The 21,344-nt window shown below is 42.0% G+C and overlaps 1 protein-coding gene across 1 annotated transcript in view; it reads right to left on the reverse strand.

Annotated features, from left to right (window-relative positions):
• NTN1 (netrin 1) overlaps nt 1-20,248 on the reverse strand; it is a gene marked incomplete at both ends in the record, with an annotated part of 132,165 nt that extends 111,917 nt beyond the window's left edge. Inside the window, one exon of the mRNA XM_081319634.1 lies at nt 19,228-20,248. Within this exon, the coding sequence (XP_081175760.1) occupies nt 19,228-20,248 (1,021 nt within the window). The remainder of the gene's footprint in view (nt 1-19,227) is intronic.
• Nucleotides 20,249-21,344: the final 1,096 nt, after the last annotated feature.

Consider the following 21,344-nt stretch of genomic DNA (forward strand, 5'->3'; position numbering starts at 1 on the left):
CCACTTACTTCTTTGCCAGGACCTCATCCAGGCAAGCAGTTTCCAACAGAAATTGTCCTGCAATTTACTAATTATGCTCAGTTCTTATTCAGGACAAATCAGTCAATAATTCACTGGAACCCAGTTTTTTCCTCTCTTTTTTTTTTGTAGATGGATCGGTTCCTAACTAGAATTGTTGCTCAGGGATCTGGCAGACACGAGGGAAAAGGCAGGCAAATATCAGAATCTACAAGTCAAGGTTTATCTTAATTAGTTCAGTTGTAAGTCCCCCATTGTTGCTTTACCATTGTTCAGTGGGGAGTGGTTTGTGAATGTTGGCAAGAGATTCCAGGGCCAGTCTGGCATGTGGTATGGGACAATCCAAAGGAGATTAATTTTCTGAAAATATTGCTATATTGCACGTAGAAGTGCTTAGTTTAAATTTTAGAGACAATTGGTCTAACCAGATCTCCTAATTAGTTTGAGAATGAGTGAGCTATTAGTTGCCAAAAGGCAAAGCAATGCTTATCCTGGTCTGGGAAAATTTCCTCTGCTTTGGCTCCGTAAAGCATCAAATTGGAGAACACTTCAGTGTAAGATCTTGGGATACTGACACAGTCACCGAACAGCATTCCAACATACTACAATTGTATACAGTAGCTACCAGAAAATCTCTATTAACATATATGAATTTTGTAAGACTTAATAGTACTAATTAGATTGAAAGACACTATGAGATAATTAATTGTTTTAGTTCAATAGGCACCCCAGTATATATATTTTCCAGTTTATCCCAATTATGATTTAGTTGTCTTAGCAGCCACAGAAGAGGGAGATAAATATTAACAGCTAGAAATGAGCAACTTCCTGCTGACAATATGATAGCTGCATCCAGTGAACAACAGGATATTAGTTCAACAGTGGATGTCTGGATTTTGTCTGAGCTTAAGATGCCCTTTCATATAGTGTAAGGCCATCTTCCCCAACATGGTGCCCTCCAAATATGTTAACTATACAGCTTCCAAAATTCCCAGGTGACATGGCAAAACTCCAAACATCATGTGTGAAGATATCAAGCTGAGAAAGACTGGCCTAACAAATAGTAGTTTCTATACTCGGATTATGAAAATCTTACATACATTCCAATAATTTGTAACTGAGAGAAGGAGCTGTACAAAACTAGGATGGTAATATAAAGTGAGCCAATTGCATGGAGCTGGGATTTTCTGTGAAGTTTGCTAAAGCATTGGAGAGAGTGATCTTTCTTTTTAAAAAAATGCTTAATTTTAGAACAGCACAGTTTTTTACGTATTTCACATTTCAAAATTGTTGATAAATACTGTTGATATTTATTGGGGATCTAAAAGTTGCCTATCCTTGCATAGGATATGAATAGGATAACCCACCATAATTATGATGATCCATTGTGACATTAAGGAAAAATGACTGTACAGTATGGAATCCATTGTGCTGTCCAGGATCAAACAGTTTGTTTTTACACATTTTGTTTATATATACTTCCTATATGGGCTCTGATCATTAATTTTCTCTCTATTTTTTATCATATTATGACAATGGAATGAGCTTTTCTTGTATTAGAAAGCTATCATCATGTCTTCCTCACCTATCTTCTTCAAAGTTTAAATATATCGATTTGTGCACATAGAGGATCTTACTACACTGTGCCTCTAGCATTCATTGCTGCTCAGAATAATTTGTAATTGGAGAACATATAAACCCAGCCCAACAAATTGCTAGCTTGGCCCATTGATCTTCCAGCAAAACTTTATTTATACTTATTGATATTTCTTTTTTATCTTGTGTAAACCTTTGTTTCAGTGAGCACTTTACAACTTCAAAAACACCTTTTAAATTATTCCATTCCAATTTAAACTTTATTTATCCCTTATCGTTTTACAAAGAAATTGTAAATTTATGATGTAATTATAAGAAATACAGCGGTAGCTGAATTCTCACAATTTAAATGGTGCTGTCCATAAATCCAACTTAATGAAAACATTATTCTACCCATAACTATGATAAAATAACCTAAAATGCCTGAAAATTAATATTAAAATTCTCTATATGTAGAAATTGTGCAGAGAATGAGAAATTTGGGGGTGATAAAATGTTATTTGTTTTTCCCCCTTAAACTACATATTCCACATACACTTGGTATGGAAATGGCATTCATAAATGAACAAGATAGGATTTACTTCTTGATAGACATGTGAAAGCTTAAACTTTAAATGCATAAATCTCCAAAATATACTAGGAAATCATACCACTATTTAGATTTTTATCACCACAGAGATCCCTGCCTCAAACTTGCCAGGGAAAACAGGGAGCAAGAATAAGAACAGGGGCAGCTTTCACACAACTCTGAGGCTTCTCATGTTTCCCTCAAATTAATTCTGAAGGAAAACCCTCGCATTCCTAGGCAGAACAATAGCTGAAATATTAGCTGAGCTACAAAAACAAAGAAAACCCTATTCAAGTCTGTTTTATTTGTCCTCTTTTGTTCCACTTGCTCCAGTGTGAAAGTTGCTATTTAAATTTCAGTAGTTGTGTTACAAGGGGCTGGTGTCTGTTCCAAAGCATCACCCCTGAGAGCTTTTCACGGGAAGGTTTGCATAGTTCAATTCATTTCAAAATGCTCAGCAAAGCCTACTCTCTCCCCCCCCCTGCCCCATTCTGTTCTAGCCAAAAGCACCTATCCCCTCTCCGCTCCCAACTGCAGTGACACATACGGCCTGCTCTACTGGTCCAGAAAGCTCTTATGTGCAAACAGAAGCCACTGTTTGCGTTTTATCTTCACGTGGTCAGAATTCAGTTGTGCAACGCCATCCTGCTTTCAATATCCGCTTCGCCATCTTCACTCTGCCAGAAATGCTTCCCAACAACCCCTCCTATTCCTTTGAAGAAAAGCTATTTTAGCTTCATGATGCCATCTTGAGCATTACCCAGAACTGGTTCTACTATGCTGGAACAGGAAAGAAACAGTAAACAATCGTGATGAAGATAACTAGAAATATGTGAGAGAGAGACCAAAGGCACAACTGCTCTTCTCAATTTCTAATTATTCTACCATTCATTTAATGACCATTAAAAGTTACAACAGCACTCAGAAAAGTGCCTTGCAACCGTTACTTGCCCTTCAGATTGTCACAGCCTTACCATGTGATGAAAATTTGGGAGCTTGACAGCCAACCTGTATTTACAACCATTGCAGCATTCTGGAGTTATATGATTCACCATGTCTGACCTTCCCAGCTGGCTTCCAACGAGCAAAGTTAACGGGGGAACGCCGGATTTGCTTAGTGACCGCAAGTGATTCACTTAGCAGCTATGGCAATAGAAGGTTGTATAATTGGGCATGTCTCACTTAATAACCACCTTGCTTAGCAACTGAAATTCTGGTCTCAGTTGTGGTTATAATTCAAGGACTAGCTGTATTTTGGTTTGGCCACAGGCCATTATGCTGTTTCCAAAAGCTGGTGCTCAGTGGTAGAATTCAAATACCTGAACAACCAGTTCTCTTATTCGAAGCAGGCCTGGGCCCCCGAGCAGTGGTGGGATTCAAATATGTGAACAACCGGTTCTCTGTGTGGATGCCGCTTCAGGAAGTCCATTCTGGGCCTGGGCAACAAAAATTAGCTACTGGTTCTGCCGAAGTGGTGTGAACTGGCTGAATCCACCACTGCCTCTGAGGCCTAGAACGGACTTCCAGAATTGGCATCCCCATACTTCCGGCAGGCCATTCTAGGCCTGGGAGCAAAATTTATTTTTATTTTTTTGTTTATTTTAATTCCATTTTTATCCCACCCTTCTCCGAAGACTCAGGGCGGCTTACAAGCTTAGCAGTAGCAATTTAGCTACCGGTTCTGTCGAACTGGTGTGAATCTGCTGAATCCCACCACTGCTAGTGCTTGACCTGACAGGCCCTAGGGATCAATCAACCAGCTGACTGACATATTTAAAAATTGCTAGAAACCCACTGCATATTTTTAATGTCTAAATTAAATCACACAAACTATAATTTTTTTTTAAATTTAATTTTAATTCCATTTATATCCCGCCCTTCTCCGAAGACTCAGGGCGGCTTACAAGCTTAGCAGTAGCCTTCATTCTATGTATATGCCTGCTTATTAGGGCTTTCCCCCCCCCCAAGCGGCATTATTACAAAGTCAGCTTAATTGCCCCCAACAATCTGGGTCCTCATTTTACCTACCTTGGAAGGATGGAAGGCTGAGTCAACCTTGAGCCTGGTGGGATGCGAACCTGCACTAATTGCAGGCAGCTGGTGTTACTTAAGGAGCCATTAGCCCACTGCTCCACCAATGACCATAACTGCTTTCCTTGAATTATAAAAGGTATAAAAATAACTAGAAAAGATTGACAACTAAGCTCAGCAAACTAGCACCATGAAGATCAGACATACCCTACATGGTGTTAAAAAAAGGGTTTCTTATTGCAGCATACGTAAAGAAATGCACTGTCCCCAGTGATTATTAAATAAAAGTAACTCAGGAGTGCCAGTAATTTAGAACTGTAAACATTGTGTTTAGAGACATCTGCAGTTATTTAGCAAAAAGTCATGACAACTCTTAACAGTAATTCCTTTCATTTCATTTAAAAAAAACAACACCCACTTTGATATTTTGTCCCAATCAACATTTCTAATTAAACTCTGAGCTTTTAGGCCTGCTGTGCTGATTTTGTGCTATGCTCACTTTGATTATAAATAAGGCTTGGTGTGTGTGTGTGTGTGTGTGTGTGTGTGTGTTGCTAAAGTTCATTCCCACATTTTGTTAAGCCATATTAAACTATTTGGTTTTGGTTTAGCATATTGCATGATTACTATTTATTCAAAAAGCTATGACTAACCAAACCACAGATTATTACGTCCTAGGAAACCCAGGCAGTGACAGGCTGATTGACTTAAGTCATCTGTGGGTTTTTAAAGGAAACTTACTTTGTTCTAGAAAATCAGCTATGTGGAAACAATTCTGATAGGACAAAGACCAGAAGGAAATGAAATACCCTTGGCTACTACATCTCCACTGAATATCTTTGCTTCTATGGCTGGGGGGAGGAGGAGGAAGAAGAGGAGGAAGAAGAAGAATCAGGAGATTTGTCACATTGCCATGTAGCACCCTGGCCCTTTGGATTTCAGTGAACTATTGCAGAACATTTTATTAGTCTTCTCCCAAGTTTGGTTAATTTTCTTCTGTCTGAAAAAAATATCTTAAACATTTATTCAGCAAAAGATTATATATATTACACATGACTCGGCAAAGAGACCAAGACTTTGTGTATAGTCAAATCAATTCCATACCATTAATGCTCAAGAAAGATCATATCTGCTCTTTTATAAGAAGTCTGGTCTTTCCATTTAACCCTCTGCAGGCATAAACTTCTTTTTCCCCAAAAGAAGAGTGGAACCGAATGAGCAAGATGTTATTCTTTTGTACTTGCTGCAGAGAAGGCCTCAACAAGAAATCAATTCATTAATAAAAAGGCAAACCACCAAACTGTCCAAAACAGTTTTGTTTTTTCCATAAAATTGTATTTTGTATGAAGATGTTTTTATTAAAGTTTGTGTTAAGGGTGAAAGGGGAAGCCATGCTGTGAAAATGGTAGACCTCCGTTGTACAATATTCACAAATAGCTATAAAGGCTGACTCCCACATGAAGCTATCCATTTTTTCTGCATAGGCTGAGATTAATACCCAGGTATCATTCATTAGGATGATGAATGTATTTATTGGCTTTAAAACAAATGTTATCCAGAGGTACTTTATTGGTACTTAAATAAAAAACTATAAATCTGTACTTAAATGCTACTGCACAAAAATACATGAAACAAAGTCTAGTTAAAAAGCAGTAGCTAGCTAGCTAGACTTCTTGAAATAATAATAGTAACAACAGCAAACTGCCATCTTTTTTAGGCAACTTGAACAAAAGAAAAACATTGATGTGAGTAGCAGTGACGTATGCCTTAGGAATTATAGTTTTGAATTATTGATTACAGAACTGCTTAAAACCAACAATAGGTTAAAAACCCCTCTCTTTTGAACTCTTGTATGATGGGTAGTACCACAGACAATGAGTAATATCTTCCACATGTTTGCAGTACGATAAACAGAGACATTTTTCTAGTGGTATATTAAACACTGTCTTGCTGTAAGAAGAAAGTGCACGGTGTGAGATCTGGAAACAACTTTGATCAACTGATACTGTATATAAAAAGGTAAAGGTAAAGGTTCCCCCGCACATGCGTGCGAGTCGTTTCCAACTCTAGGGGCCGGTGCTCATCTCCGTTTCAAAGCTGAAGAGCCAGCGTTTGTCCGAGGACGTCTCCATGGGCATGTGGCTGGCATGACTAGATGCCAAAGGCGCACGGAACACTGTTACCTTCCCACCGTAGTGGTTCCTATTTTTCTACTTGCATTTTTACATGCTTTCGAACTGCTAGGTTTGCAGAAGCTGGGACGAGTAACAGGCACTCACTCTGTTACGTGGCACTCGGGATTCGACCCACCAAACTGCTGACCATCTGATCAACAAGCTCAGCGTCCTAACCCACTGAGCCACTGTATATACTGTATGATTGAGAATAGAAAATCAGTTTAGATTTTTGCAGAAAGATCATTCATCCTCTTCTTCTCCAAACCATATATTAAATGGTTTGTTGCATTTAAACAAATAAGCGTATCCTCAAAACTAACTTTAGACTTCTGTGGGGGGGGGTGTTTCCCCCAAAGATGTACATTTCTTAAGAGTACTGTAAAAGGCAGATAGGATAAACAGAGTCTACATTCTATGTGACATTAAGAAGACCTTCAAAGTCTGCAACTCTAAACTGAACATCTATAAAATAAATGACCATAATATTCTGACTAGCAAACAAGTTGAAAACAAGAGAAAGCAAATATATCACCTTGGGTACAATTCTCTATCTCAAAATGATTTCAGAAAGTATGTTTGATAACGTTTTTAATTTTAGTTTTTAATCCAGTGTGCAAGAATACGTTATATCATATTCCACTATTTTGTATATTAAGCTTACTCTTTGACAGTGTCAGATCCTCGCAAGGACTTAGTGTTAACATATGCCTTTGCTGTTTACACTCTTTCTCCTAATATATGTGGTGATTATTTAGGAATAGAACAACAGACAACTGAGATTCTTGTAATCATTGGAAAAGTGATTCACCCCCTTACAGCTTAAACAATGGTAAATAACTTTATTTGGCCTTGAAAAGACGGGAGAAAAATGTTCTATTCATTTTTACTTCTATTTTTCTTTTTCACAGGGTATTGCTTTTTGATCACTATACTTGAAGTCATGGATGCTTTGCACAGGAAGCATAAATTTGTCTTTTGCATGTTATATGTGATTCATGTGAATGGTCTTTTTGTAAATATGCTGGCAATCAAGCACACAGAATCTATTGGCAGAGAAATCACACGGATTTTTAGTTAAACCATTCAAAATTCTCTTTTGTTTACCTACACTAGTCTGTTTTCTCTAATCCCATAATCTTAGAAATAAATTCTATCCCCCCTCCCTCCAAAAAACCCTACTACATGGGTTTGCAATTTAAACCAATTCCTGCTCTTTCAGTTTACACCTTCACCTGGAAGTATTCTGGAACTCCCTTGTGCTAATAATTATTACTACTATGTGAATAAAATTGAATAGAATGCTTCTGAGAAAGTGACAGAGTATATATTTAACAATATAAAATTTAACCACTGCCAATTTTAAACAACAAACCACGGGTTCCTTAGTAGGTAGAAAATGTAAGTTCCAAGAACTAGTCATTACAATAATATAAACATTTTTATATTTCACTGAAAGGAGGAAAAAAATTCAGTGCTTTTTTTGTAAAAAAAAAAAAAATTCAGTGCTTTTTTTGTAAAAAAAAAAAAAAATTCAGTGCTTTTTTTGTAAAAGAAAAAGGTGCCGGAACTCACACATGTCATACAACCCGCCTTGGCTACCCTACAAGGTTCCATCCAAAAAAGGTGCTGGAACTCCATTCTGGGCATTCTATGAGAAAAAAAGCCCTGGGTTCATTCATATATAGAAACTGTATGTTCAAACATGGGAGAACTTTATCCTGTGTAGGCTAATACCAGTCTTGAATTTAATCAGAACATCAGAGTATATATATGTATTTCCCACATGCCATCTAAAGTCTAATAGTGTAGGAACTGTCACTTTCATCTTCTCCCTTCCTCCAAGCTTTGTAGTAGTTTGTCTGATGAAAAGATTTGAAGATCTTTAAACTTGATATATTTCTCTGATCACTGGAAAGTTAGTTTAATTTTTAAAATTCCTCTAAAAGGATGTTTGGATTCTTTTTCCCTAAGACCAATAAAACCCAGTTTGCTTTTTCTAGGAAATTAAAAACTCATTGTGTTGTTATATGATATTATGTAGAGGAAAATTGAGAATGTCTTTGTTCTAATGAGCCTCATAAATTGGTCACTGCAAGGTCCTCCAGCTGGCTAGATGAGTGGGTGAGTAGGTAGGCAGAGCTGACTCACTTCTACCCTCCCAGGTGTTAATGAGAATCACAGCAGTGCCCTTCCTGCAGCTGCTACAGACTAAAGGAGATAAATTACAATTCTAAATTGTTTACACTTTCGAAGGGCACTTAAAAGGGCTTCCCACAAGGGATCAAAATGCCCTTTCCCACAAAGCATATCACGAATAATATGACCCTATTAACCCCTCAAATTCTAGGGCTCTAAGCAATGGAGAAGATGTTACTAGATAGCATCACACAGAACTAAAGGGACTTCTACTTCGCTAAATTCTTAAGTTCAAACTATTTCTTCCACCAATACTAAGTGACATCAGTTGAAAGTTCAGGGAAAGTACTTGTAGATAATTGAGATTTACAAAGTACTTTCATTATATAATGCAATCCACTTTTGAGTTGTTTCTTGCCAAAATTCTGCACGTCTAATACACGTTACACACATATTCTGATGCTCAAAGGGTGTGATGGAGTGGCTTCCAAATCCATAGCCAGTGCTTTTTTTGTAAAAGAAAAAGGTACCGGAACTCACACATGTCATACAACCTGCCTTGCCTACACTACAAGGTTCCATCCAAAAAAGGTGCCGGAACTCCGTTCTGAGCGTTCTATGAGAAAAAAAGCCCTGTCCATAGCCTATAGTATATGAAAAAGACCACTGAGCAGTTATCTTATTTTCCAGTGGGAACACCTCCAGCAGCAGACTAAGTACACTTAATGTTCTTTTATCCTTATCCATGCCAATACTTTGTAGGCTTCTTCCCTGAAAAGGAAAATCTTAACAGAAGTTATCATTGCAGCAGCTCAAATTGAGAAGTTGAAAGAGAGGGTTTTACTTTTCACACCCCTCACAAAAAGGAAGAATAAACTTGAGGCTTATGTTACAACCTTGGATGTTTGACTTGCACAAATAATCTTTTGAATTGCACCTTTTTAACCAATGTCTTAGTCAATTACAGTCTGGTGCCATTGCTTTCATAGATTAATGCAATGCATTCCTTGAAAACTGAATGTAATACAAAATATAACATCATGATTACTGATTAACAATAGCACATTAGAACATACCAAGTCAAATCTGGGGCCAGTATGTCATATAGTAAGTTACTGATTTATTTTCACATATTTGTTAAAATCTTAGATTTAACTATAGAATAAAGTTTAATTTAAAAAAACACTCGCTTTACATAAACCTGTCTAACCATTAAGACTGTTCTTTGAGAGTGTGGTCTGTATCCTCTTGTTATCTGAAATTAGGTAGGTACGGTAGTAATGGTTACTATTTCTGATGCTTTGTCTTTGTGTTTGTTTTTCAGAAAGGCTTGCTTGAATCATCTTTATTTTCTTTTTGGAACCAAGTGAAATGGCCAGGATTTTTAAAGTTGTTGTTTGCTTTCTTCATGCTGGAGTTTTAATGATTGGCACAATATCTTGTAGTATTTTAATTGCAGTGTAGACAGTATACTCTATTCCATCCACAGACCAAGGTCCAAATAGTGCTTAATTAAAGGTTAGATATATAAATATGTATTCCCCAAAACATAAATGTTATTTTCAAATAGCATGTTTTTTGTTGGTTAAATTAATCATGACTTACTTAATTGTCCAATTTTCTGGCTTTGCGCAATCTACTGAACTACGCGCTAACCACATGGATTGTGTTTGCACAATCCTTGAAGCTAAAATCTCATTTAATGTTGAAAAACATCCAATAAGTAAGAAATGGTTTTCTTCAAATTAAATTCCAGGCTTTGTGCCTTCCATACATATTTACTGTGCTCTATAGGTAAAGGTAAAGGTAAAGGTTCCCCTGCACATGCGTGCTAGTCGTTTCCAACTCTAGGGGCCGGTGCTCATCTCCGTTTCAAAGCCGAAGAGCCAGCGCTTGTCCGAAGACGTCTCCGTGGTCATGTGGCCGGCATGACTAGACGCCAAAGGCGCACGGAACGCTGTTACCTTCCCACCGTAGTGGTCCCTATTTTTCTACTTGCATTTTTACGTGCTTTCGAACTGCTAGGTTGGCAGAAGCTGGGACGAGTAACAGGCGCTCACTCTGTTACGCGGCACTCGGGATTCGACCCGCCAAACTGCCGACCTTCCGATCGACAAGCTCAGCGTCCTAACCCACTGAGCCACCGCGTCCCTTTGTGCTCTATATTTCTAACTAAATGAGTCAAATGATTAGTCTTTAAACACATACACAACAGAGAGAGAGAGGGGGGAGAGAGAGAGAGAGAGAGAGAGAGAGAGAGAGAGAGGGAGAGAGAAGTATTAAACCTTAAATAACCTTGACTTGCATAATTTTTCTGGGCCTCAGGATTCTAATGGCTCAGGAAGATGTCCAAAATATTTCTTTCACTTCCTTACCGTGAAATGATCTCATAGGATAGAACTAATACAAACTAGTGTCAAGGGGCTGGTTTTCTCAATCCTTATTTGCTGTCGTTTTAAATTACAAATGCTTATGCCTCTGGCTGTGACCGCTGAATTAGTTTTCCTAAACTTGAGCCCAACCACAGACTGGGGAAGTGTTGCAAGCATCTGCTTCAGAAGAGACTTTTAAGTGTTTTCAGCAGTAAAACACCCAAGTAGGACATTCTTCATCAGGAGTAGATTAAAATGTCAGCAAACGTGGTATCTCATTCTGAAAAGCAAGTCTTCCTACTCCAGAAGTGCTTTTCAATATATTTCCTAGGAACTAAACTCCTTCAAATATTTTGTTTATTTGTATGTTTGTAGCAAACATATACATCTAAGGAAAAAAAATTGAGGAAGATTAAAGGCTACGTGAGGGGCCTAGTAACAGGATGCAAAAAGCCATTTGTCCTAGTGGTTAATGTATAAGCCTGGAAATGGGGAGACCATGAGTTCTAGTCCTGCCTCGGGCATGAAGCCATCTGAGTGACCTAAGGCCAGTCATTCTCCCTTAGCCTAGGAAAGTGGCAATGGCAAACCACTTCCGAACAGCCTTGCCAAGAAAACGTGCAGGGATTGGTCCAGGTAATTGACCTATTCTCCAAAGCACCTGAGGGCAGGACAGGAAGGTGGAACATGGAAGAGATTGGGCAACCATTTATTCAGAACTGTATAAGGTCTCCTTATTTGGACAGGAAGGTGGACTAGAAGACCTCCAAGGTTGCTTCCAGCCCTATGAATCTATGTCTATGATTATGTCACCAGGAGTCAAGACTGGTTTTAAGGCACAAAAAAACCCCAGATGTTTATCTATACGCATTGTTTTGATATAAGCATTATTTATATATTACCTAAAATGCAGCTGCTAATTCATAGTTCCAAACACCTTAATAGCTATGATACCATGGGTATGATACTACGCAATTTGGCTTGCAATACAAAAATAAGTAGATAACACTGGGGAACACAATCCTTTTCACACTGAAGCCCGCACAAGCTTTATTAGTAAGCTTGTACTCAAAAATGTGAGCAGAAGAACAAGATTTATTTTTAAGAAGATGAAATAGAATCAGTATGATTATTCCTCATGTATTTAACTATTTCTTCTTCATGTTCATTATTAGCAATAATGGAAGATACGTTGTACAAAAGGATGGGGGAGGCGGTGTGGTTCCCCTTCCACTGTGTAGTACCGTTCCACAGAGTATCTCAGCTGGGTTATCTAGGCAGCCACAGGAATTGTCCTTAGTGAGAAGAATTCACCAATCTATCTACTGTATGAGTGGTGAGAGGAAAGATAAGAAGCGGAGAGACCAAATTGCTTTAGAATGTGATTAAATAAATTATTAAATAAATACAGTGGGCAACTAGGAATCGTGTCTCTTCTTTCTCTCTCTCTCTGTTTCTTATCTTTCCTTTCCCAACTCCCATTTTCTCTTTTCTTCCTCTCCAGCAATGACCTTGAGCATTTATAAGTTTTCTTTCCCAGAACAACCACACTCCGCTTTGATGTAGAGAGGACTGGAAAGCTTATGAAACAATAAATATCCTTAAGGTGTCACAATGCATTCTAATGTTTTTGCTGCATGAGACCTAATGGAAATAAAAATAATTTCAGTAAAGCACGAAATTACCCTCTCTGCAGGTTGAATTGTATTTATTCTCTAAATGCAAATTCCTTTGTCAGTTAAAAGAGCAGTAGATGGTCAATATTTTGTTGTTTTATGGTATTGTGAGCAAGTCAAAATGCAATTTTTTTAAAAAAAAATTAAGTGATTATGATTTTATATAATAATTGGAATTTTGCAGATGCTGCAGATAACTTGAAAATAAACAGCCCCCACTATCTATCAAACCCAAATTCAGTTGTTACAAATAAATGAAATATCAGGGTCTTGACATTGCAGGTCGTTTGAGCCGGTCAGTCTCTCTCTCTCTCTCAGCCCAAACCACCTCACAGGTTTGCTGTTGTTGTGGAGAAAATAGGAGGAGGAATGAATATTATGTATATTTTCTGCCTTGTGTTACTTACTTATGAGGTAATAAAGGCAGGATAAATAAAAATCTAATAAATAAAATGGTAAAGAAATTCATTCGCCAGCCTGTGGAAGTGATGAGACGAAACTAGACTTATGTTAAAGGGGGTAGAGAGGAGAGATAATTTAGAGAAAGAGAATGGCACATGGAGAAATGTTACCCCAACTCTACTCTTACGGTTCTAGTTCAAGAGCTTCCTTGTGCCATCAAATTTTAAAAAGAAAACAAGAACATTTTTTTCCAGATTATTAAACATTCATATCAAACTAAGCTTCAGGAATGTTGGGGCCTACCCAAGACCTTCGAGTGCTTAAGATGAAAAAAAGTTCCCGAGCAGTAAAAGTTTACTAATTGGCCATCTGCTGCCTTCAAAATTTGTACTTCTCTTAATGATAGGGTTGGCCTGGAAGCACTTAAAAAAAAAGCTGGAGTTAAACTAGTAGAATGGAACTTTCTACTCTGCTGTCTTTTCTGAGGGTCCCCAAACATGCAATGCCTATTCATAGTGATTAATTAACTTACGGGAGGAGAAAATAATCTGTGAGGTTATTATTTGTATTTGTGAGGTGCCATTGGCTTAATGTCCTTCGAGTTTTGCAATCATTGCAAGTAATATCAAAAATGTATCAAAATCTAAACTAAGTCAGTAAAAATAATATGCGCTCAAGCTATGAACTTTTATTTCCTTACCCTAAATCTAGAGCAAGACTTATGCAAAGTGACAGCACCATTCTAGTCCGACTTAATTTACCTCTTTTCAGGCTTAAACAATATTTTTCTGAAGTATCAGATGAAAACTCAGCAAAGAGCTTCCTTTAGTTCACCCAGCTGTGCTTTCAACATAGTGAAGCCCGTTTTCTCACTGCCATAAATATTTCATTATTATTGTTTCTGTCATCTGATGTCATACCTTCCAGGCAATTATTAAGGATATCCAAGAGATATGTTTCAGACTGTCCTGTCCTTATCTGAAGTTTATGGTGTCACTATTATGCCCTGATGACCTCCATCTCTCCAGTTGATCACATAGTGTGGTATTCGTCTCATCCCTGCCCCATAAATGAAAAGGGCGTAAAATACCATGAAGAGTAAAAGAATCCTTTTCACCCGTAAGGTGACACTTTCACATCACAGCTTCAAGATATATAATTTGTGATACTTTCCCATTTATTATCTGGGGGAGGGAGCAATATCAGTGTGATCAAAGGTGCATTTTGAGTAACATGGGCATGTTACCCACACACACAACACACACTGAGACACTTTCGAAACCAACCTCTCTGTAGGTTTCTTACAAAACAGAAGAGAGAAAGGCACACTACCACTGTTTTATTTGGGAAAGAAAGGGGGGTGGGTGCATTTATGCAATTCCATGTTAGCGTAACCTGAACATACAGATTGCAGTGGCCTTACTTTGTTTGGTTACAGATTCCAGAAAATAATGGGGAATGCTAAACTCACACATAAAAACTGAAGTTTTAACACATATGTTCCAGTTTCCTTATAAGTGTCAGATTCAATCATACTCCCCTTCAAAAAAAAAAGAAAGAAAAAAAGACAGGACTGTCTAGAAGTTAGTCAATTTGAGAAATTCTCTGCAGAGATGTTTTCCTATATGATAGCTTACTTCACTTCATTTTAACTTGAAGGATCTCTATGCAGGATGGAGGGCTGTCAAATCTGCCTAGAGAATCCCAGGCAGAGCTCTGAAGTCAACCTTGCTCTGCTCACAGTATAGCACTCCAGTGCTGAATGCCTTCTTCCCTGGCTAATGAGGTGCTGAAAGGGGAGGACTGCCAATCCAAAAGAGACAAGCCTTATCTGTAAATGAATGACATCTCACAGATCAGGACAATGTCATTTGGCAGGATAAAGATTAGCAACAGGGACAACAGATTTTGTGTCAGCCTGGTTTTGTGCCAGTGCAAAGACCAGTGGATGGGACTTTAACATAAAAAGGCCCTAGGCCATTCTAAAAAAGGGATATTAGTAAGTCTGGATACTAACTTTTACTAAATTCCAGGGTTGTTTTTTTAATCCCATTTATATCCCACCCTTCTCCGAGGACTCAGGGCAGCTTACAATCTAAGCACAAATCAATGTGCTTAGCAATAGCCTTCATTCTATGTATATGCCTGCTTATTAGGGCTTTCGCCCCCCCCCCCAAGCGGCTTTATTACAAAGTCAGCTTATTACCCACAACAATCTGGGTCCTCATTTTACCTACCTCGGAAGGATGGAAGGCTGAGTCAACCTTGAGCCTGGTGGGATGCGAACCTGCAATAATTGCAGGCAGCTGGTGTTACTTAAGGAGGCATTAGCCCACTGCTCCACCAAGGCTCTTAATATGCAACACTATTAAACAGGGAGCATAGCACATTGTCACCTAGATTTCTTTCTGGCTATCAATTTATCTGTTCCAAGTGGAAGAAAAATTAATACCGTGTATACATTTGTGTACGTGTATGTTCCTTTCACATAACATATAATTAAGCTATGGAATTCACTGTACTTCAAATAAAGTAATTATCACCACCCTGAAAGTTTGTCTGTAGTGTAAAAGTACCTGTGATAACCCTAACCCTAACCCTGACTTTCCATCTAGGAGCTCAATTGCATTGAGTATGCATTGCATTCTTCCTCCGGTTTACTTCCAGAACCAAAACCCTGTGAGATAGATGGCTAAGAGACAATGGCTGATTCAACTGAACTTCCATAGCTGAACTTAAGCCTGGATCTCCTCAATCCCACAATTAGTACTACTAGTGGTCAATATTTAAGAAAGGAATTGCTACTATGCTCAGTCCTGCTTAGAAATCTGGATTAAAAGCACCTTTACTTGGATTCATCGCAGCCCTTACTGTCACTGTTCCTGAAATAGAGGGAAAGAATGGAGGGGGGGAAAAGGTTCAGGAAAGTCAGACATCCCTATGATTATTCCAGTTCAAGAAATCAAAAAGGACGGTGACAATCTAGACACACTATTAGCCTTCTGCCTTGGTTGTGCTGCAATGGAGGAGGCAGATAAACCCTGTCTAAACAATCAAGACAGGGTTAGTTAGGATTCAACAGATTCATGGACAGCAAATGAGCTCTTCCAATGGCAAACAACTCATTAGAGACAGGCAGCCACAACAGACTGTCTTTCCGCACTGCGCCCTCACACATCAAAACTATCTTGGCAGAGAAATGGCCCTTCTTTTCTCTCTCTCTCTCTCTCTCTCTCTCTCTCTCTCTCTCTCTCTCTCTCTCTCTCTCTCTCTCTCTCTCTCTCTCTCTCTCTCTCTCTCTCTCTCTCTCTCTCTCTCTCCCCTCTCTCCCTCTCTCTCTCTCTCTCTCTCTCTCTCTCTCTCTCTCCTCTCTCTCTCTCTCTCTCTCTCTCACACACACACACACACACACGCGTGAGGTCCAGAAAATGTACAGATATGAATGGGTGTGTGTGTGTGAGAGAGAGAGAGACCCAACAACTCCTATGCACCTAGATTTAGAGTTTATTTCCTAGGACTCAAACTTGAAAGAATTGAATAATTCGGTTCAAATTATGATTATTCTCTCCTTCTGTGATCTTTACAATACAAAAGAGAGGACAAAAGTGGTATTTTTAATGATGTTTTTTAAAACGTAAAAAACTACTCTAGGAAGGTTTGTTACTTTATAAGCAATTACAACTCAAATATTGAATATTCTCCTCTGTGTGTGTGTGTGTGTGTGTGTGTGTGTGTGTGTGTACCTGTGTGTGTGAGAGAGAAGCATATTTATTAGTTTGACACGTATTTTAGTGATAACCTCTTGACTGAATTGTTCTTTAATTTATAATCCCAAGTCTGCATGCCTATACTGTATTGTTGTTGTTGTTAGTTGCGAAGTCGTGTCCGACCCATCGCGACCCTATGGACAACGTTCCTCCAGGCCTTCCTGTCCTCTACCACTATACTGTATGCGTTTACTAAAAAAATAAAAAAATAAAATAAACATTATGGCAGTAACAGCACTTAATTCTTAATAATAACCTTAAGATTGCATTATTACTTATTTTCAGAAAAGGCAACCTCGGTTTCAGTAAAACTTTTGGCTGGATAGTAATAAATAAGTTGCAACGTTTTAGACATTTGCTAGGAAATTCCCAGCGTATCCTTCCAACCAGAGTTATTTGGGTATTCCACAAACATTTTTATTCACAGTTTGAAAGCAAATGCTGTTGGAATATATGACTTTAAAAAAAATACAGACTATACTGTACTGTGCAGACTGCTGTAAACGTATCTTCTACATTCACACAGGTTAGATACCGGCAGAAGGGGAAGAAATAAACTACCACAATTTTTCAAAATAAGCAGCAGTTGGGGTGTTTTATTTCCTCCTTCTCACACTTTTTTGTAGGTTTTCAGGTGAAGTACACCACACGTTTAACTATTGCCCATTCGCACTACATATTTGCTGGCAAACGGGATAATTAGGGAGTCCTTGGTGCTCCCAGGGCCTAGTTGTTTGCTTGCAAACGTTTCATTGCCCAACTAGGTTGAACACCTACCGACTGGATAATTCTTAGTCGCTTTGATCCTGACCGGTTCTGGAATCTCCCTGAAAGCTCCTCAAATCTGTCCTTCTCTCTCCTCAGTTACCAGTTGCGTGCCTTTGCCCTTAGCAAAGACCAAGGGCCCCCAAGATCAATAGTGTTGTTGTTTTTTTTAATTTCCCTGATTAAAACCACCAGCCCCGCAAGCAGCATCTGCGGGTAGAGTGCCACACACCGCAGGTTCCCTCAAGAACAAAGCCCCTCCCCTAAATACTACCGCGCGGAATTAGCTTCCACAATCTCCTCTACTCCGCGTCGAGAGAGAGAGAGAGAGAGAGAGAGAGAGAGAGAGAGAGAGAGAGAGAGAGAGAGAGAGAGAGAGAGAGAGAGAGAGAGAGAGAGAGAGAGAGAGAGAGAGAGAGAGAGAGAGAGAGAGAGAGAGAGATGGGATTTCAGGCATTGGACCGCCCTTGCCGGCGAGCAGTTTCTGCTCCGCTGCGCCCTCCGATTCAAATCCAATTCCTATTTTGCAGACGGAAAAGAGGATCGATCGAAATAAGCTCTGCCTACTTTGCCGGGGTCGCTCAGCATCCAGGGAAGCGGGAAAAGACTGGTTGGCTTTTCTTTTTCTTTCTTTCTTTTTTTTTTGGGGGGGGGAAGTCATCTGTTTGTAAACGTGTCTCTCTCCTCGCCTTTCCCCCTGTTAAATTACACCCACAAATCCTCCCTTACTAATTTTAATTGGTTTGTGCCCTCTAACCCGGCCTACCTCTTGGGGAAGTTTTGCCAACTTGCTTGTGTTTGGAGGACCCAGAGGTCAGCTTTCCCGTCGGGGGCAAAAAAAATCCCTCCAGAATTTGGGACAGCGAAAAGGCGAACGCCTTAAAATCGGGCCCCTTTATGGGAAACCTGCCCCCCGAGGCTGGGGAGTCTTTCCGGGCACGTGCCAAGCGCGTTCCACTTTCTAGCGACACAGCGGCAGCCCTAACAGGGCACGGAAGGCCCACGCAGGACTCTATCAAGCTTAGCCCTGGGCTCGGGAGACCTGCAGTGGCGTAGCGTGGGGGGTGCAGGGGGGGCCGGCCGCATCGGGCGCAACATCGGGGGGGGGCGCATTAGATGCATTTTACTTTAATTACATCAGTATTTTCATAACAAACAATACATGTGCTTAGGGGGTAAGGGTTTCTTTAACTAATCTAGTGGAAGAGACTCGAGTGCTAAAATCCATGGGTTAGGGGGTGCAAATTACTTGCCTTGCCCCGGGTGCTGACAACCCACGCTACGCCACTGGAGACCTGCAGCTCAGTACTACAGATTTAGTTGCGCAGAACTAACCCAAACCTTGATTGTAAGGATTATAATTCTAAACGTAAAACATAACTCTAAGCAAAAGGGGGGGGGGGGAAATGGAAAGTGCGTGCAAACACGCCCCCACTCACCCGCTCAGCCTAAATCAAAAGCCCTTGCCGAGACGGGGACTTGCAGCCCTTCAGTACCTTCGCCGAGGGTCTCACACCAAGCCTGCAAAACTGGCCGGGACTTCCCTGAAATCGGCAGCCCGAGGGGTCCCGTCGACAGAGCGGGCGATCGGGTGAGACTCTCTCCCTCCCTCGCTCGCTCCCTGGGGCAGAAGATCCGCTTGGCCAGCAAAGGCGGACTGGTGCGCGCGAGGTCCGGGACCCGCCGGGCCGCGCGAGGCGCCCGGGCCGCGTAACTCACCGACGCACTCGTTGGCTTCCCGAGCGGTGGCCCTCTGCCAAGGCCGGTCGTAGTGGAAAGGCTTGCAGCGGTCGCACTCGGGCCCGGCCGTGTTGTGCTTGCAGTCGCAGACCAGGTGGTCGTCGCGGTCGCGGACGCAGCGGGAGGCGTGCCCGTTGCACTTGCAGCGGCCGCCCACCTGGAGGTCCGAGACGGCGTAGTAGTAGGAGTCGCGGGCCAGCTCGGAGTCGTCCTCGTTCTCGTCGCCGAAGGTGTGGAGGCGGCTGAAGACCACCTTGATGTCGGTGGCCGTGACCCAGTCCTGCAGGACGGGCGAGTTGTCGAAGTCGTGGGCCGAGGGCCTCCCGTCGAGGGTGCTGAAGGCGATGAGCCCCCCGCTCAGGGGCCGCATGTCGGTGTGCGAGTCGGTGCAGATGGCCTCCTGCTCGTTCTGCTTGGTGATGGTGGCGCGGTTGGGCTTGTTGTACATCTTGCGGCACTGGGTGGAGTAGAACTGGAAGGGCACCCAGCTCTTGCCGCCGTCCATGGACTTGGCGATGGCCATGGACTCCGGCCGCGGCGAGCAGAACTGCAGGCTGACGTAGGTCACCTCGAACTTCTTACCCAGCGCCAGCACCAGCGTCACGTTGAGCGGGTGCTGCACGAAGCTCTCCGACTGCCAGCAGGTCAGGTTGTGCGGGTTGTTGAGGTCGGTCAGGTAGGAGGCCGGGTGGGCGCGCTTGGGGTCGGCGGCGTCGCACAGGTGGCAGGTGCGGCTCCGCTCCTCGCCCTTCTCGCCCAGCACGCAGTAGCGCGCCTGGGGGCGGCCGCAGGTGCTCGACACCTTGACCTCCTTGCCGAAGGCGGCGTTGACGAAGTCCGGGATGCAGCGCCGCGGCTGCCCGTTTTCGTCGTAGCAGGGATCCGGCTGCGGGGCCGTCTGCACGGCGAACATGTTCAAGCCGTAGCCGCCGCGCACCCCCTCCGCCAGGCAGGCCACCGCCGCCAGGGCCACCAGGGCCTCCCAGCCCGCCGGGGACATCCTGCCTGCCTGCCTGCCTGCCTTGCCTCCCTGGTGGGCGCTGAGGGAAGGGAGCCTGTGGAGAGAAAGGAGAGAGCGCGGGTCAGCTCCCGAGCGCGGACCCCCGGCCTTTGCGCCTGGACTCCGACCGGCCAGCAGAACCGCGTCCGCTGAGGCGTGAGTGGAGGACTGCTGGGGCTCGTCCGTCCGTCCGGAGTGGGGGTGGGGGGGACAAAGAGGGTGTAACCCTGCGCGCGGGCGGAAAAGGAGCCTCAGAGGAAGAGCGGCCCAGCGAGTCCGGGAGCCGCTTGAGTGACAGTCCGCCTCAGTTGAAAAGGCCGCTTTGGGAAGGTAGTAGGGCCCAGTCACAAGGGGCTTCCTCTCTGCTAAATCGGCCCCTGGGTCCTCCCTCCTCCCCCCCCCTTGTGCCAAGTCAGCGTCAGCCTGCCTCGCATCCCAGTGGGATTCCGAATCTGGTTGTGGAGTTTGCGAAACCAGACTCGGATGGATTCGCACACACTACCTAGCCCCAATCTGTATTCGGGTTCAGGGCACGGGGGAACCTGGCCCAGGAGTTCAGGGCAACGAGTTGGAATCTTCTCAGTTTCAGAGCCACCCTTGCTCTCTGTCATAAGGCGATGCACAAACGCACAAATAAGTGAAAGGACTTTGAAAGGACTCCGAAGGGCACCCAGCAGCAATTTTTTGCCCAGTGGAGATTTATTGTCCTCGGATCAACTTGGACCTCCTTTTTTGTAGATAACTGCTTTCTCAGGAGAATGAGAAAAGTAGGACAACCATTTCGACCTACGGAGGGAGCTTCACACCCCCATCCTCCTGACTATATCGATATGATTTAGTGTGACATGATCCCTCTCCCCCTGCGCGGAAGTCTCCCTCGGGCACCAGGTAAAGCGCACCCATCCCCTCAGCTTTTCTCTCGGTTTTGAGAGGGCAGACTTGGATTTCCACGGGCGAAATTGTGGTTACAAAACCCCTTTCAGAGAGATAAAGATCGAATGGAGCGGATCGACAGACTTTCTACTGCTGCTGGCTCGAAAATACCATCTGAAGGACTCCAAGGCCTTGGGTCTTAGCTTGTCCAGCACCCTTGGGC

Source organism: Vipera berus, assembly GCF_964194415.1.
Source record: "Vipera berus genome assembly, chromosome: 2".
Taxonomy (NCBI): Eukaryota; Metazoa; Chordata; class Lepidosauria; order Squamata; family Viperidae; genus Vipera; species Vipera berus.